General features: G+C 40.6%; 1 protein-coding gene and 1 non-coding gene across 2 annotated transcripts in view; both read right to left on the minus strand.

The window, feature by feature from the left end:
• gucy1a2 (guanylate cyclase 1, soluble, alpha 2) overlaps positions 1-19506 on the minus strand; it is a 44720-nt gene that overhangs the window by 4977 nt on the left and 20237 nt on the right. Inside the window, exons 6-9 of the mRNA XM_005474654.4 lie at positions 12610-12822; positions 11465-11737; positions 8293-8436; positions 223-377 (exon numbers count right to left, since the gene is read on the minus strand). Of these exons, the coding sequence (XP_005474711.1) occupies positions 223-377; positions 8293-8436; positions 11465-11737; positions 12610-12822 (785 nt within the window). The remainder of the gene's footprint in view (positions 1-222; positions 378-8292; positions 8437-11464; positions 11738-12609; positions 12823-19506) is intronic.
• Positions 15513-15584, minus strand: trnap-ugg (transfer RNA proline (anticodon UGG)). Its single transcript has one exon. It is a non-coding gene; the product is annotated as a tRNA-Pro (tRNA).

Below are 19506 nucleotides of genomic sequence, written 5' to 3' on the forward strand. Positions count from 1 at the left end.
AAAGAGATGAGAATAAGAGAAGATTAAAAAAAGTAAAACAGAGGTCAAGTAAAATAACGTAAATATTTAACAATAAAATCAAGTTATGATCGAATAATGAGTCACACTAAAACAATAATGCCAAATAAAAAGCCTGTGAGGGCGTATACTTCCATAACTTAAGGTACTGTATACAGTATGTATGCAACGCATTTTTATGCAACATACAGCACAGGTACTTACTGATACGTTGTGGGACTAACATTGATACACCTGGGATGGCTTCCTGATTCAAACTTGCTGGCCAGCGTCACGTTGTTACCAAACAAGCAATACCGTGGCATCTTAACCCCGACCACACCTGCCAGCACCGAACCTGTGTGAATACCTATCCTCAGCTGAGACAGAAAGGAAAGAAGGTGGTGGGAGAGAAAAAAAGAAGTAGAAGGTATGTTAAAGCAATGAAAGGATTTCATGTGCATATCTTGGAAGCACGCATGCACTTGGCATTAAAACAGACTCTATACAGCTGCTTTACCTGAGTCTGTTTACAGTCCAAAGAATATTACTGTCCGCATCAAAGTTCAGAGCAAAGTGCCCAAACTGAACTCGTCCTGGCCTCTGAAATGAGTAAACAAACCTGCCGCTGTTGCAGATGTTCATAAATTTGATTTCCCTGCTGAACCAGGCTGATGCCATTAATTCGTTTTCTGTCTATCCTGCAGTACAAAGGCTATCTTGTGTGCATTGATCCGATAAATGGAAACTGTAGCGTCGTAATCATGGTTCCATATTAGTGTGGATGTTATTACCTAATCTGATATCCTGGAGAAGCAGATTTTTTGAGAGATGAAAATCTTAAAATAGCATGAGCATGAGAGGGAAATTAATCAAATAAATAATTGATTCCATCTCCACTTGGTAACAGATGCATGGCAGCAACGCGGTGTTCGTATTATAATCTGGCTGAAGCATGAATCTATAAATGGCTGGAGGCTGGAGTGAAAGCTATCTGGCTATCGCTGCATTTCATGGTCATTCAACCAAGCATTTATTTCTACCACTCAGGGACAAGTCATTGTGGGCGTGTACATGTCTGGCTGTGCGAACACACCCCTCCCAAATAAGCCAGTGCAACCAAGTCCAGAAGTATTTGACGACTCTTTTTAAAATAAGGATTTTAAAACCACATTTTGGCTTATTCGACACACCAGCTAAGTATTCTTTTTACCTGGTGCAAGATCGGGCTTGTTACTTTTCCATTCAGTATCGCAAACCAAATTAGAGAATCAGATATGAAAATACAGAATAAAATATATCCAACAGCTTTTACAACTTTTCCTAACTTTTACAGGAAAGTCAGACTTGTTTGGTCTTTCTTTACACACACTGGAGCACATTTTGGCAAGACCTTGGGAACTATTTTTAAAAACAACTCAGACGATCAACAGCGTAGTGAAATTGGTCCAGATACAGTGCTGCACCAAAACTTCCTTGCAATTCCTTTTGTCACAAGTATTTGTCCACAGTCCCCCATAGTTTGCATTGAAGAAATGGAGATTGTCTCCACTTCAAAGTACAAGTGTGCCTTTTGAAACGTGTTGGTTGCAGCAGTAAGGGAGAACTTTTTTCCTGTTTCTGGTTTCAAAACCTCTCAGTGACTGTCTGTAGACAAATCTGCATCTTCTGTGCAAACTACCAAAGCAATGACAAGGACGTCACCCTCTTTACAACAATTTCACCAGCAATCTCCAGCAGACTCTTGTCAGCTGGTCAGGGAATACACATTTTTCCCTAGAGACCAGAGGTTGCCACGTGGTTGCCAGCTGAACTCTAGGGCTGTATGATGGAGGTCTTACTAACTCCTGTCTGTCGTGCTGGTTGTAACTGAAGTTCATTCTTTGGTCACATCTTTTTTGCTTGCTTGGTTTTCATCTTGTATGTTGCTTTAAATCCTGTAATATCCCTGGCTTATCCCATTGGAGCTCTTGCTGTCATGCTGATTCACATTATTGCTACAGTTAGACAGGAAACGTGCGAGATAGACATACCTACATCTTTACTACAACAAGTAGATTTGTTTACCAATACGTTGTGGTGAACCTTGAATGTTGTGTCATTGCAACAGCGTGATTGGCTGATATGTTTTCTGGTTCTGCTGCTGATTGGCTCTTTGAAGGCTGGGAGCGGGACAACCGCGGTCTATGGTGTTGTTGGATGCTTTCATAGATTTCTATTCAAGATTCTTCATAATGTCTCTGGTGGAACCCAGTAGATTTCTAATGATCTGTTTGAGCGTCTCTTCACCTTTGTAATCAATGCCACACTGTGCATTCCAGCACAGTGCATGGTAGTCATAGCAACAACAGCCGAGTGGGGTAGTGAGAGAGAAGGAGCAAGACAGATTGAAAGACAATGGAGAGGGAGACAAAATAACCCTATAATTAGATGGCAAAACCTTGACAGCAGAGGAGGAGAGACAAAGGAAATGAGAGAGCCAGAATGCACAGGAGAAAGGTGCTGCTAGGTGCACTAGTGTGACCTATTTTTGTAGCTAAACCGCTTACAGATGGCCATGTACTTGTCTGTCTCTACAACAGACACTCACACAAACAAATCTACATCCAGCGCCCACACTTCTCTTTCTTTCTCAGTCTCAAAACACAGACACTGTAAAACTCATACACCCTTCCCCTCCCTTTTCGCTGTGAGTCAGCATCCATAGCACATGGCCTTCAGTGAGCCAAAGAGCAAATGGCGCAGCAGCGCAGACGACCAATCGCGTTCTAGCCTCTGGCCAAGCTGACAGAAACACAAAGATGGAGACAGACTGAGACACAGAGAGGAAGGAGTTGTTGTTAAAGAGTGAATATTTCTCATACAGTCATTCAGCAGTTTGTAAGTTTTACTAAGGTAAAACAAATTTAAGGAAACTGCTTTAAGGCTCAGTTCAGTTTCATTTTAACATAACATCAGTCATTCTTTGTATTGTAAGGTATAGACCCTATAGCATTATCTGAAAAAATACCTAGTCATGCAGACAGTTTCAACAAAAAAACAAGTGTTGCCTTCATGTTGCAGGACCGCTGTCTTAGACTGCATTAGGGTTAGCCGGTGTAAGCAAAAGTGCAGCAATACTTAAGCAAAGTTAAGTCAGATTTGTAATTCTGAAACAGTCAGTTAGCTGAAAAGAAGCCATCTGAATGATGTTGCCATGTGCTCTGAGAAAGAAAGAAAAAAAACAGAAGCCTTTTTTTAGACTTTGAAACTGGAAAAAATGCCTGTTAGAGATTATTCCCTAATAGGTAACACTTAATATTAAGTGCCTAATAATTTGTACCAATTCAGTGGTCATTGACAAATTTTATAGAATGGACGAGTAGGCATACAGGGAGGAGGGGGTTGGTATAAATCACAAAACTGTGCATTGTTATTTTCTCTTATCATCATATCAATATATTAGAGATTAAAAAATATAATTCAGAGAGAAGTTGTTTGGCAGCAACTCAATGCATTTAGGCATGCAGACATTGTGAAGATAAGTTCAAAATGAGCATCAGGATGCGGAAGAAAGGTGATTTAAATAAATGTGGCTTGACTGCAGGTGTTGGAGTATTTGAAAAACTGCTGGTCTAATGAGATGTCCCCATAAAAACCATCCCTAGGATGTTGCAGAGAGCAGTTCTCTGGGTGCAAATGCCTTGTTGATGTGAAGCTGAAGAAGGCAAGAGTAACTCAAATAACCATTCGTTCCAACCAATATATGCAGAAGACCATCTCTGAACCTAGAAGGTGCTGGACTACAGCAGCAGAAGACCATGCCAGGTGCCACCCCTGTCCACTAAGAAGAAGAAACTGAAGCTACAATTTGAATGTGTTCACTAAATTTGGTGAATAGAAAATCGGAAAACCATGCCTAGTCTGATGAAGCTCCACTTCTGCTGCGACATTCAGAGGGTAGAGTCAGAATTTGCCATAAACAAAATTTAAAGTATCCCATCGCGCCTTGTATTAATGGGTTATGCTGCCAGTAGTTGTCTAATGGTACAAGTTCAACGACCTTCAACATCAAAAGAGCCATTTTATCCCCTCCTACCAAATAACAGGGGAATAAATAAATAAATAAATAAATAAATAAATAAATAAATAAAATATATATTTTTGTTTTCCCCAAACCTTGTGAGAATAACAGATGAGGGGCTAAGGAATAGTACCAACTGAGCATCGTTTACATGCAACAACCTGCAGGGCTGTTGCATGGAAATGTCCTATACAGGTTGCATGGACGTCCATGTCCATTTCTCAGTTCTGCAGATGCAGTCTCTGTTTGCTGGGCATAGGCCCACATAAAAAGAATAACAACTGTTTAGTTTGAATATAAACCTGCATACAGAGAGTGTCAACACAGCGTGTTTTGTGAAGTATATTTGGTGAGAAAACCATTGAGGTTTGGGCACAGTTCCTATTAGCCGCAGCAAGCACTACATCACTCCCATCCACACCTGCTCACCTACTCATACACCCACTCATACACACAAGCACACGCATACATCGTGGCATAGACCTGTAATTGAGGCAATAATGTAGATAAAAACAACGTACGGCACAATGTTTGGTTTCTATATGTGCATCTCTCTTGACATCTCCTCCGTATATGTCTCTGTGTCACTCGATCACTTGCTCAGTCTTCTCTCCGTGGCTAAACATTTTCTCTCACTCCTCTCTCACAGCTCTCGTGTTAGTTTGCATAACAGTGCAGCATTGGCTGGAGCTGAGTGCACTCGCTGAACACCATTTGTCATGCTGAAGTGTTGAATATCTTTATGCCAACATAAAGTGATGAGAGATAAGGAGGAGGGCATTACAAAGCGTGCAAAACAGGGAAAGCAGAACAAGACTGCATTTCGGGATGAAGGGAAAAAAGAAAGAGGTGAAATTAAAGAAAGGAGTTTGAGCCAGGCTGCGGAGGAGTCGGCGGGGAGATGAGGAGGAGGAGGTGAAAGATAAAGAAGGGAAGGGGAAAATGGAGGGAGAAAGTGGGAGAGCAAGAGAGCAGGCCAAAAATGCTTGGCAAAGCCTTTCTATTTTAAGATGGATGGACAATGTTAGGAGCATGCAGTACACAGAGCAGCATTCTCTCTGTTATTTAACATTTGTCCATCTTAGTCTCTCTTACACTTGTGCCTAACCCCCCTGGTTTGTGGGTTTCGATGTTTATTGTCACGAATATCCATGTTTTTCTTTAAAAGAAGAGCTAATTAATCTCATATTTTGCAAAATTGTACTAAACCATAAGTATGACTTTCTAAATGTTTTGGTTATTCACAATAAGAAAAACACTGAATATCAAAGCCTCAGCCTGTAATACGATTTAATACAGCAAAGCCTGCAAAGCTACTTTGGCATCGTAAGTGCGCTGGGTGACCTTCACAGTGACTGGACTAAGGATAGTCATAAATAAATCATTCCCCTTTCCTTTTTATTCGTCTAAATTAACATGAGAGGCTGAAACTCGGTTCGCTCCTTCGTGACTCTTTGCTTCCCTTCCTACTTAAAATACTGTACTCATCATTTTTCCCACAGCTTTCCTTCTCCTCTCTCTTTGAAGCCACACGCCATTTAAAGCATTTTTAAAAGTACAGTTAGACCACTGTTAAACGCAGTTCCACAAACTAGCTTTCATTTTTGTACCTATGAAAATGAGCTGATAACTGATAACTTTGCGATGATGTGTCAAAACTCACAACACCAGCATGATGTGGACAGTACCACTGTTACTATTTCAAGTGCAGCTGTTAAATGTGACACTATATGGACACATTACACCTACAGGAGCTTCTCAGCCATAGAAATCCAGGCTATGAAGCACCAGGCGCACAGTTTTTACCGCTGATGTTAATGCCCGAGGAGGTTTGGATCTCCACAGCTACTGAGTCAGCAGAGTGTTGCCAACTTTTCCGTACTCTGCGCCTCAGCACTTGTCGATTCTACTCTCTAACTTACGTACTATTACCGTGGTTCTTGAACACTTCCACTTTGCAATAATACCACTTACAATTGATCATGAAATATCTAAGAGAGGAGAAATTCCACGAATTGACTTGTTGCAGTGGTGGCATCCTGTTACAGTACTACGCTCAAATTTAGTGAGCTCTTTAGAACAACCCATAATTTCACAAATGTTTGTGAAGGCGGACTACATGGCTACATGCTGGATTTTATACACCTGTATAAATGGCACTGCCAAAAAGACAAACTTTATATTTAGGGCAATCCTCCCTCCCTTAGTTATGTTGCAATAGGTCCAGGCTGCTGGGGGCTTCCCATGATGCCATTTTCTTCTTCACTTAACTTTTTTCACTCACCTTTTTCTGTTTGTACATCTCTCTGCATTTAATCATTCATTATTATTAATCTCTGTCTATTAATCTCTAATCCACAGCATGTCTTTGTCTGATCTTGGCAAATGAGCCTGGTTCTGCCGGAGGTTACTTCCCGTTAAAAGGGAGTTTTTCCTTCCCGCTGTCGCCAAAGCTCTTGCTGAATTGGGGGTCATATGATTGTTGGGGTTTTCTCTGTTTTCTCTTTATTATTGTAGGGTTGTTACCTACATTGTAAACCCGCCCTGAGGCAACTGTTGTTGTAATTTAGTGCTATATAAAATAATTTGAATTGAATTGACTGTAAACATCTGAATTCCAAGATTAAGAGATTAAAAACTTTTGCCCATATCCCGTAGTATACTTTTCTAGCAATATAACTGTATTAAGTGTTCCTTTCACACGACAATAGAACAACAATAGGACATTAAAATGTCCATAAAGTACAACAAACTTGTGTGTTGGACCTGGTGTAAAAAGAAAGATAAAAAAAGAGTATTAACTGCACCAATGTCAGCTAAGCAACACTTAGGCTGTGTCTTAAAAATGTTGTTGGCTTGGGTAAACCATCTTAACATATATTATTTATTGATTAGAAAACATGGAAAAATTGGGAGATAGAAAAAGTAACAAGGAAAGAATCAAGAAAAAGGAAAGAGGGGAGCCTTCCTATCTTTACCTGTGTTCTTCTCTTCCTGACCTAGCCCACTAGTAGCCCACTACTAAAGCTGGAACTCTTTTTAGTACTAAAAATAAACGACTGAATATAGCACGCTACAGTATGTTTTGTCACACATGTTGATATCCTGGGGTAACAGCTTCTAAACTAGAATTAATGCAGGATTAAGAGTGTTTTTTTCTTCACTTAAATGCACACTGCATATAAATATGCTTCTTGTTCAAGAAAGGATCTTTAAAGCATCTTTAACCAGTGTGTTAATAACGCTAACTGGCTGATGAAATTTTCAAATTAAGCATGCAGTCCAAAGCTTCACAATAGCTGGCTAATTCACAGCACTTCTAAATAAAGTCTTCGGTGCTTGGCTTAAGGGTGGTAATATGCCAAGAAAATCTCTTGGCAATTAATAAATGTCACTAACGTCTTCAAAAACCGTATTCATCTTTTCAGATTTTTTCTTTCTGTTTCTGGCACTGTGAGAAAGTCTCACAAAGTCTTATTTATAATTATAACCACAGGACACATAAAGGAGAAATGACTGCAAAGTAAACTTGTTAAGAAAGCATTATCGTAGTGCAGAGGCAGCTCAGTGAATGGTGCACTTAAACTAAGGTTTCATCTCGTTGGAAGTGGATGAATCAGAGAAAACTGTTAAAAGGAAAATATTAGACTAATGAAGCTTATGTGAAAACAAACGCTTGCACTTTGTTGCATGCAGTCATGTAGCTACTGTAATGACTGAATGCATTGTTAAAACTGCCATGGAATAACGACTGATAACCGGAGAGGATACGGTGAGATATTTAGGATTCTGATCAGCAAGTAACTGACTGATCACACTTGGTTTGATCAGTCCACAATGTCAGGAATGTCAATATCTGGGAAATGAAGAGATAAACAGCATAATTCGGCACCGACTTGTAACCACAACCTTACAGAAGGATTTCGGATCAGCTTAAGTTATTTTGATAACAACCAATTCAGCAGAATTTGCCTTTTAGTATGATTTGCTTTACAATTGCACACACCCACATGAAGTTTGACACATAAACCTAGGTACAAGATCAACAGTAGCACAAGAATAAACTGTATATAACTTATTCAGGAGACAGCTTTATATACAAAAAATAGATAAATAGCAGAAAAAAAAGGTTAGGCGTGCAGAATAGGAGAGAATAAACAGACACTTTCAGCACTGTTAGCAAGTTGAAATTATTATAAGGGACGCAAGATGGAAAATGAATGAAAACTCACCTTGATAGGTTTACCGTCAGGCGTCAACACTTCCTCAGAAAGCTCCATCATCTTCAGAGCCATGTGTGCAATCGGCTTTGCATGACTATCAACCTTCTTGTGAAGCCCTCCTGCCACACAGTAGGCATCACCTATTGTCTCAATCTGCAAAAGGAAGAGTGGCTGTGAGTGCATGTAACTATGTTAAGCTAAAGCTGAAGGACTTCAATGAGTAAGGAGCCTTTGCAGAACCCGAGTGGGTGTTCCTCAGCTGTTAGACATGGTTGGCTGAAGTGACTTGTGCTGGCCCATCTCTACCCCAAACATTTGAGGAATGCTCACTACTTCTCTGCAGAGACCTCTCCTTGCTTTCATTCCTGATAAAATACATAAACTAAAGCATCTCTCTCTTGTCTTAGACAAAAAAAAGTTAAAATGTTTTTAATCATGATCAAATTATGAGTATTGTGTAAAACCAATCAATTGTGGGTTTATTTTTATGTTTTCCTGGAAACCATGAACATTTTAAAACATAGATGTTTGACATATTGTACTTAACCAGGATCAACCTAAAGCTTACATTCAAGTGGAAAAAAATAATTGTTTCTACTATGGTGAATTGCTGGTAAGTGAACATCATGATTGTCCTATATATTAACCATTGTTATGCTTCCCTGTTAATGGGTTTGGAGGCAGAGATGCTTGGATCAACCTAAATCCACTCACTGGCTACTTTGTTATGTACACCAGTTCAAATCATCAGCAAATCAGTGCATTTAGACATGTAGACACGATTAAAACATCCTGCTGAAGTTAAAACTGAGCATCAGAATGAGGAGGAAAGATGATGATGAAAGAAAGCGTTAAGTCTTTCAAAGACTGCTGATAGCCTCGTACACAACCATCTCCATCTCTCAGATTTACAGAGAATGGTTTGAAAAAGAGAAAACGCAGTTAGCAGCATTTTTCTGGGTGAAAAAGTCTTGTTGATGTCAGAGGTCAGAGGAGAATGTTCAGACTGCTTCAAGCTGATAGGAGGGCAACAGTAACTCAAATGACCACTTGTTACAACCAAGGTCTGCAGAAGAGCATCTGTGAACATACAGCACATTAAACCTTGAAGCTAATGGGCTACAGCAGCAGAAGACCACACCAGGTGCCATTCCTGTCAGCTAAGAACAGGAAACTAAGGCTACAGTTCAAATGGGCTGACTCACTGAAAATTGGACAGTAGAAGATTGGAAAAAGTCGCCTGGTCTGATGGTCATTTCTGCTGCAACATTTGGATAACAGGGTCATCATGAAAGCATGGAACCATACTGCCTTCTCTCAACAGTTCAGGATGCCAGTGGTGGTGCAATAGTTTTTTAATAGATGAATGGCTTAATCTAGAATTGAGCTGCGGTTTGGGGAAGGCCTAGATGGGGACTGGCGACGGCTCCTGGGCCTGGCAGATCCCCATGTACTAAAGAGAAATGAAGAAGTGAAAGAGTTGAAAAAGGGGAGGGAGGATGGGGCACAAAAAGGAGAACGAACAGCTTGTAGAACTGAGGAGGTCATATATAGATAAGACCCAGAAGGGGCGTGTTTGGAGGTGTGGTCTCGCTCCTGAAATTCAGATCATTTATCTCCAATCAACCTACACAGCCTACCAGAGTAATTTGCTCACCATGTCTATCCCTTTATGACCGTAGTGTACCCCATCTTCACATTATCATACTGGTGCCATGTCACAAAGCTCAAATCATTTTAAACTGGTTTCTTGAGCACAACAATGAATTCACTGTTTTCAAATGGCCTCCACCAGATCTCAATCGGGTGTTTCTGGGATGTGGTGAAACAGGAGATTCACATTAGGGTGTAGCTAACAAATCTGCAGATGTGTATGAATACCAAACAAGTCACATTTTCTGTCCTCATTATTAGTTCCTATCCTAACTTTTTCCAATCCCCATTGATTAATGAGGATTTTACACTTAATGGAGGTTTCACCTCTTCTCAAGTATACTGATTCTGTGTAATATCCAAACTATGACAACTGCTGCATAAACAGAAGAAGATTTAAGCCATAAAGCCAAGTATTTCCTAGTCTGCAGTAGCAGCAAGTGTAAACAGTTTAAGAACGCACGTGTCAATAAAGCAAACAAAGTGTCACTTTCATGGATATCTTTCCATATCTCCACATGACGACACAAACAGGTGTCATGGACACAGACTTTTAAAAAATGGCACAAAAGGATAAAAGTGTGTGTTTGTGTGTGTGGTGGTGGTGGTGGTGGTTGGGGATGGGGAGTAGAGAGGCTTGGAAACAAACTGCTCTCATTAAGGCCTGCCACCGGCTAAATCATTTCGACAGTAACCATGACAATGGCGACATATGGGTGATTCAGTCTCCTCACCATGTCCTCCTGTTTCTGCTTTCTCTTTGGCACACACAAGCTGACACCCTAACTCTTCCCCTGCTATACACATATACCTCGTTACATACAGTCAACTTCCCTGCCTTCACCCTCTGCATCTCACTTCTCCGTGTATCTGATATGTGTGTGACACTTCTAAGAGAGAACAGTAACAGTGCATTTTTATGGGAAATTGTATGCTGCCGTCACGCTCACTGAGGTACCGAGGTAGAGATGAAAGATGACTGACGATGGCGATGATGGAGAGGAGCAAAGGTGGAAAGATTGAAAACAAGTAAAAAGATTGGAAAAAAAGAGGACGTGGTAACAGAAAGTAAAGATGAAAAAAGAGGAAAAGACAGCAGACTACAGTGATACAGTAACTAGGCATAAAGCCACACTGTCAGATGGACAATATTGACACATCTTTGTTAAGCTCTCACAGACTGGCCATTAATCAGTTACTTTTTCCACAACACAAGTGCACCCACACATGAGGGCACGTACACACACAGTGCACGCACACGCACTTGCACAAACACAGTGACACACCCTGGAAAGGCGGGCTCGTGTGGTAACACTCCAAAGATTCCAAGAAATGAGGGCTCTAACTTTCTGGGAAGGTTTAAATTCGGGAAAACAATCTTAATGAACTCATTTTACACAAGTATACACATTAACCGGTAAAGATATTACATTTGCAATCAAATCAAACTGCTCCTCCCTAAATAATATTTTTTCTTTTATTATTACTACATCCTATGAAGGAGGCGGATATCTTTCGGTCCACTGACCTTATAAACATCCAGAATGCCACACTGGTAGTCGAAGCGTGTGTAAAGTTCATTCAGCATGGAGATGACCTGCATAGGCGTACACTGAGCGCACACGGCAGTAAACCCCACAATGTCTGAGAAGAGCATCGTGACGTCATCAAACTTGCGAGCGGGCACCGGCTGACCCTGCCACAGCTTCTGCGCCACATCGCCCGGAAATATGGAATAAAGCAGGTCCACGGTTCTCCTCTTTTCCTCTTCCAGTGCCTGATGAGTCCGCTCTAATGTGGCCTGGAAGACAAGAGAGAGAGGTTGTGCGCTTTGCTTTGAAGAGGGAACTGATGACAGAGATGCTGAGATGTGGGAGTACTGCACCAAATTAAAAAAAAATGCTGGTGGATGCGAATGTATTTCGTGTGATTGTTTTTTCTGGATTGTGTGTGTCTGTATATGTTTATTTGCGTCTCTGGGTAAGGTTCTTAGTGCTATACCATTGTTCAAGCAGGCAAGTTGACTCAGACATAGCTATTTATAACACTAGCCTGGGGGTGTAGTTGCAGTGAGAGTGATGCAATGAACAGACGCACAGGATTGGGTCAAGACTCAGTGACTTGCTCAAGGGTACTTTGAAAGCAAATTATGAGAGGAAGTCCCAGGAGCCACATTCTTTCCAGGCAGTATGCATTAATACAGTCAATATGGAGCTTTAAGTAGCCGGTACAGCTGAGGCACTGGATTTAATTTGTTCACTTCAGTTGTTCACATTGTGGAAAAGCTCAAAAAAACATACTAAAGATACTGAATATTTTTGTGTAGTTTCACCAGTTTAGGCGTCGTGACCACACGTTGTTCTCTGACAAACTGAACAGCAGCAAAGAAAAAGGTGGGCCTCACATAAAGTGAGGCAGTCAGTAGGTAGTAGAGGAGAAAGAGAGAACAGTAGCTTGCTGTAGATACTCACTGTGTTAAGATTTCGATAAGCAGTGAGCCGTAACTCTCAACACTGAGTTCATACTTGGCATCACAAGAAAAGATTGCAACGTAACAAACAGCACATGAGTGGAATGACTATAGCTTAAGACCATACACTTTCTTATACTTGATATATGTTGCTAGTTAGTGCTAAATTACCTTGCCAGAGCCTACACTGTCAACCGATTTACCTTGAGTTTGTCCATTCTCTTCTTCAGGCCATCCTGAGCCTTGGCCTGCTCCCCAACCAGGATAACATCCCGTGTGGCATCATGGATGGGGATATCTGACAGGTGGAGACCTCTGCCCATCAGCTCCTCCAACTTATCCACACGGGGAGAGCCCAGAAACATCACGGAGCACGACTCGGGCACATGGATCATCTGACCCTTCAACTCCATCACCTGGCAGGGAGAAGAGTTAAAGAGGCAAAAGTCTATTCATTCTTTACTTAGAGAAAGCAGGCAGACTGTGGTTTTGACATCAGCTATGTAGATTTAAAAAGACAGATTCTTGTTATCGTAACCATGTCCAATGAATACTAGTAGCAGACAAATAATGATGACAGTACATGTATTAATGAAACAAAAGTGACGCATTTGGATTATGACTGATAAAAGACCTGCTGATGTTTTTAATATCGAGCTATTATCCAATATCAAGCCCCATTATAGTCCTCTAGATATAGCTCAAGGTCAACGAGCGGCAACAGCTGTTTATTCGGTGGCTGTTTGTTGGATGTGCTCGATATTAGTTTTCAATAAAAAAAATATATGCAATCATACAAATAATAACATAATGAGTCAAAAAATTGCGGTCTGCACCCAAATGTACATATACACAATGCTGTAACTACAACACAGATTAGAATTACAGCAACAGCAGATTACTATGATTAAGCTAACGTTTTGAATAAGATTTTGAAAGGCAAGATCAAAGGTTTTATAATGTATAAATGCACGCAGACTTCTTGGGAAAGGGTCTGGAAGAACTGGATAAAGTTTATTAGCAAGACAATCTAGACACAGTTACAATGTTAGTAGATCCAAGGACAACAAGTACTTCAGCCAAAGAAGGCTAATACTGGCATATGTCAAAAAGGTCAAAAGATGTGGTCAATTTGGATAAACTGTAACAAAAACAAAAAGCGACCCAATCCATAACCGGCAGCTCTACTGCCAACAATATCTGCACAGTATCAGAGAGATTTCAGTGAGGTTTTAATAGCTTCTGACATTTTGCTCACAAGCACTTACACCCAATGACAAATGTGTGCAGGACCTGCTAAATGTCCTTACCACAGGTGTGAGGAACATAAACAAAACAAACCGCCTTTTGCTCTTTGCAGACATACTGTAGAAGGGAGAGACTGAGGCGAGCATGGATGGCAGATTACCCAAGGAGATGGTGAAGAAAGGCATTACCGCCCTTTTGAACATGACTCTGAGTTGTGTCACAGTGCTAACTAAGTGCTAGAGGCCCTGTGGATTAGCCCCTTTTAATTTTCTCTCTCCTGCTCAGTCCTTAACCCTGCTCCTTCCTTTTTCTTCAGTTCCTCTTTTTCATTCTCTCTTCACTCGTCTTTCGTTCCTCTCTCTCTGGACTCGTCTCTGTCTGCTCCATTCCTTCTCGCTCTCCCTCTTTCTCCATAGTGTCAGATAGATTATTCCGCCAGTGAGCACACTGCAGCCCTGTTTTATTTATAGCACAAGGCTCTCCTAGGTCTGCATAATACATACAGTCTACATCTACACACAAACACGGCATTTCCCCACACATACATCCAAGAGGGACACACTCACGCGGCCCGTGACTGTCTGTTTCTCAGAAATGCCGACAGTCATACATACAAAAATGCATGCAAACATATGTGCACATATGCAGGCTGCAACCCATAGGATCCGAGTCTTGTTGTGATTCAGTTCAGATGAAAACTACTGGTTGACAGAGTTCATCGCACTGGGAAACAGTCATGTGAGCATAACCGCTCGTACACGCCGATGCACGCGCTCAAATGCACACAGAGAAAAAACATATGCCAACCTGAACAAATGTCATTGTGAGCTGCTGTTTCCTGAGGTTGAGCCTGGCCAAGTGGGAGGGCCTACATGTCTGACATACTAACAAGTATCTCCATGGAGACTGTGAAATCAGTACAAATATACTACTCTCCGTCTTGTCAGTCTCTACCCAGCCTTTAAATGCTTTTTTTCTGACTCTTTCACATGATCAAAAAGTAACCCTGATATTTTTTTCTCTTTGAAATCTGATTTGCATGAAAACACAAATTATAAATTGATCTTATAACTTATTTTAGTTCAGCTAACTGCTGATATTGGAAGCATAGCAACATTGTTTCAATAATGATAAATGGGTCCTAAGTTTGCCTTCTTTTAAGCACTTTGAAGGCTCCTAGTTGTTATTAAAAAAGTTACACAGAAAAAAACTGATTGCAACTCAGTTATCACGATGTCCCTCAGTGTTTCCATTTAGTGTGTACATCTTATCAGACCACTACTGTAACAGGATATGTACTATTAATTAGATAAGTATGATATATTGGTGCCCAGTATATTACAGGCCGATAAGATTGAAAATTAAATTACTGTTATTGTTCCAATAAAGGCCGATAATTACATCTGATAACGCGGAGCACAGCTGCCGACCTGAGACATCCCTCGAAACCCTGCTGTGAGTGGAGATTTTGACCTCCTTGTTTTTCTCTCATCTCCTGTGCTCTCTATAGAGGAGGCGGGGCTGAACTCCTCACGCTTACACAAAGGGGACCATGTGTGACTTGTCACTTTATTTAAAGATGACAATACAGATTGAAAGCGATCTTTAAACAGCGTTTTGGAGTAAATATACAAAACAACTTGTAGACATGTAGTGACAGTATGTCAGTCAGGAGATCAAGTTTATATTCAACTGTTTTTTGAAATACGTTAGTGTTTCTAAATGTATGGATAGGTCCTGTTTTTCTTGGAAAAATATGTATAAACATTAACGTGCAATAGTTTTGAGCTACACCTCATTTCTTTATATTTTTGGGGGGGCGAACATAGGAAACACAAAATATTTTTTGAAACATTCAGGGCTCGTCCGGGATTTGAACCCGGGACCCCTCGCACCCAAAGCGAGAATCATACCCCTAGACCAACGAGCCAGCACAAACATAGGTCGTAGCCCAGGATTTTTGCACATTACTGTACATCTATATAAAAAATACATGTTTTGTATACTTGTACACTTCCAAGTTCTCATGAAAAACTAATAGGAGCATGACAGAAGCCTGAATAATGTCTAATAATAAGTCAACATTAAAAGCCCCCATGTTAACTACATGAAGTCCGATAACTGACAGATTAACGTGCACTGTAATGTCTGCACCGTGTCACGGCATTGAGATATCAGCCCTGCAAACATCCAGCAATAATTTCAAACCATCCTCCAAATCTAACATAATCTTCTGAAAGGACTGCTGTAAACATTCACAACTGTTAGTCTCCTTTTTTTCTGTTTTTTCGATACTGTTTCACAAAGAAGGTTGAATTTTTTTACCTAACAGGGTTTTTTTTGTACAGTAGCTATAATTGTACTGCTGCCTCACCACCTTGCTCTGAATGTCCGTCCCTGTCGCTCCGTCGCTCCCATTTTCTGTGTTAGTCCACGAGAAAACTCACACACACACACACACCCCTGGAGGCAGTTGTGCTGCCCTAGTTGTGCGCCTCTGTTTAGCTCAGCACTCTTTTCTGCTTCTGCCTGCATCCCTGTCATCACAGCACAGAGAAAGAGGAGGTGAGCGAACTGTACGGAGGTTAGGGAAAAGGAACAGTGGCTGGAAAAGAAGGCGACAGAAATACAGGGGGAAGGTTAGGAGAAACGGGTGGAAGAGAAAGAAGGAAGGGAATGGTGAAAAATAGCAGCATTATAGAAATAGCTGAAAGAACAAGTGAGGAGAAAACGTTTTGAGAAACCAGCAAATACAGAATAAAGACAGAAAGAAGACAAACAACAGCAAAAAGCTCTGATCAGATTTTAGTGAGGGAGAAGCTACAGGAGGCACTGAAATGTCCTTTTTAAAATTTTGTTATAAAAGCGGAAAGTAAGGTGAGGTCAGTGTGTTGTAACCCTACTTCAGCATATTGTAGTGATTCTTGTTTGTAGCTGGGATCAAGGTCAATGTGTGTTCACCATAAGGGATTAAAACACTTTACTGCCATACTACTGCACATATCTTATCTATTAATTATAGTGTGTAGTTCGTGTGTAGTTACTAGTTATTGAGTGACATCACAATGCTTTTTCTAACCTTAAAAGGTCGGAAGGATATTTCCTTATTAACTTACACCAAAGCAAAACAAACCTGTGTATCATTAACAGCTTTATTACATGGTAGCAAGAACTGCCTTTCCCCTCTTCATACTCCAACTAAAAGCCATAAGTGCATATTTGTTTTCCGGATATGTAATATTTACAATACAAGATCAGCAGCAAACAGTAGTATTCATATTTGACATATTAAGACTATTGAAATGCACAGATTTGGGTGTCTGTGGCCATTGGCAGCAAGGGAGAGAGGGTAAAGGATAAAACAGCTGAAAGGTACAGAGAGGTAAACAGAGGCAGAAAGTGAAGGGGTGGGGGGTACCAGAGAGAAAGAGACAGGCATGGGGGAAAACGAGACGCACTCGACTTGAAAAATGGAAGAGAGGTACGAGAGAGGAAGAGAGAGTGGAAGAAGGATAGCAGGAGGTGGAACAGACAGTTAATGGATTGTCTTTTGTGAGCAGACTCTGGCATGTCAACAGACTCTCATTTGCATGAACAGGCACTGAGCAGCAAAGAGTCAATGAGTCAGCCTCCCTCACCCCCTCTTTCACTCACAAATACACACAGACAAAATGCTACAAAGATCTGGCTATATTGGACAGTTCTCTTATATCACACCCTCACAGTAAGACAAGCGCACACGCGTACGCACACACCGTGAACCCAGGACATCCTTGCTTTAAGATGCCAGCTGAGCTGTTATTTGGTTTTTAAGCTCTCAGATTGAGCAACTGACAGCCCACTCTTTTACAGAAGTGACTTTCACACTTCACCTCACTGGTGCCAACAAGATTTAGTGACTTTTCACAGCCCTTCAGTGATTTTTTTTTTGTAAACCACCTAGAGAAAACTCCGTGTTTAGTACCACAAATCAGAGATCTTTCTCAGAGAGCGAGGCATACCTCGTTCACCACAACAGGAAAACTACGAGGCGTTCTGTTACTTTCTCCTGAAAGTTACATCATCATGGCTGTTATCTTCAGTCCTGAACCGAACTGAAGATAACGAAATCCTGAAATAACTGCTGGATATTCTAGATTTTTGAAACTGGACTGCTTAGTGAACCTTCTGACATATTTAAAGAAAAAAATGTATATATTAACATATACGTATCATGTTCGCTACATCCATCATTTTTGTGCAATTTGTTCCTTAAAAATGTTTTGTGCAATTTTTATTTAGGCTTTTCGCACTGATGATGCAGAGGTCACCAAAACTCATGTATTAAATGTGATACACTAACATGGAGCGCCAGTTTAGCTCAACAGGTGTCTTAAAAGGCTGAGATGTAGCTCCTTCCCCTGCTTCCCTGTCTGCTATCTAATAAAGGCAAAAAGAACTTAAAAAACAATTATTTTCAAGATATTTTTTTTAAACTTATATGCAAGGTGATTTGGTTAGTGAAGCAGTTCTAAAACCTCTGCTTTGCATTATGATTACTACCAAATCTCTGGGCCCAAAATATAGTATTTAGGACAGATTGACACAGTATTAGGGTGGAAAACAGATCTGTCCCAAGAATCTGATGAATGCGCCTCTCCATTACTTGGATATGTAGATGTATTCATTTTAAGGCCTTATCACACAGGGACTCAATTGTCAATCTCTGTGCCAAATGTTACAAAAACACTGAAGCGCTAAATCTGTATCAATCCTTCTCTTTCTATTTTAGTTTTCTTTGTCTCAACAATCACAGGCTAAAAATATTTTTACCGTTTCCATCTCTTCTGATGTTTTCTCCCAGTCTGTCAGTTCATTCCTTTCTTCCTTGTCACTGCATTTTATTAATGTATCAATTGTAAACATAGACAGTGAGGACACTGATTTTCAAAGCACTCTCCACTGAACAAACGGTAACGGCGGTGATTTATCTCTCAGAGATCAAAGGCAGCGCTAATGTCAAGATTTTCTTTGTACTCCGACAAACAGGTGCACAAATAATGCCCACACACACACAAACCTCACTGAAGAGTCCATACATATGCAGTACAGAAACATTTGCTACGCAAGTATTACACTGCAGCTTTGTCCGTTCCTTCACAAATTCCCGTTCACTTTATAATTTAGCAAGATTTCTTTGTGACTGCTCAAAAACACGCCGTGTTATTAATAACTGCCAAAAATCAGCTGAAGACAAAAAAGCCCCAAAAAGAACAATATAGGCTTTAGCTAATATCGAACACTTCACACATAGTGCTCACTTAGACTTCGACTGACTCATCCTAACCAGAATTTTGAATCTTTGACCCAAAGAGTCTGGGACCTTTTCTGATATTAGTAGCAAAAGCATCACTGCTGTGGAGGCAGATGCTGTGATTCACAGATTCTGAGCTATTCATCCTGTTACTTTTAAGAGTAACAAAATATCAAAATCCCGTGTATTCAGAGCTTGACCCCAAAAAATACCACCAAACCTGCCAACCTTTCTCAGGCAGGAGATATTTAACAGGAATCCCTTCATCAGCCTGTTAAAGTGAAGCTGTTCTATCATTCATGCGCCACTGATTTATTGGGATTTTTTTTTTCATATAGCCATGACTATAGTTTACAGAAAGTGGCCAGAAAAAGGAGAAAACGTGAGCTTCATTTCTCTGGTTGATGTCAGAAGTAAGAGGCAAATGGCCAGACTGCTTTGAGCAGATAGGAAGGAAACAGCGACTCAAACAACCACACGTTACAACCAAGGTGTGCAGAACAGTTCTGTGAACTCACAACACATTGAAACTTGAAGCAGATGAACTATAGCAGCAGAA

This window comes from Oreochromis niloticus, linkage group LG14 (assembly GCF_001858045.2).
Source record: "Oreochromis niloticus isolate F11D_XX linkage group LG14, O_niloticus_UMD_NMBU, whole genome shotgun sequence".
In the NCBI taxonomy this organism is placed as follows: domain Eukaryota; kingdom Metazoa; phylum Chordata; class Actinopteri; order Cichliformes; family Cichlidae; genus Oreochromis; species Oreochromis niloticus.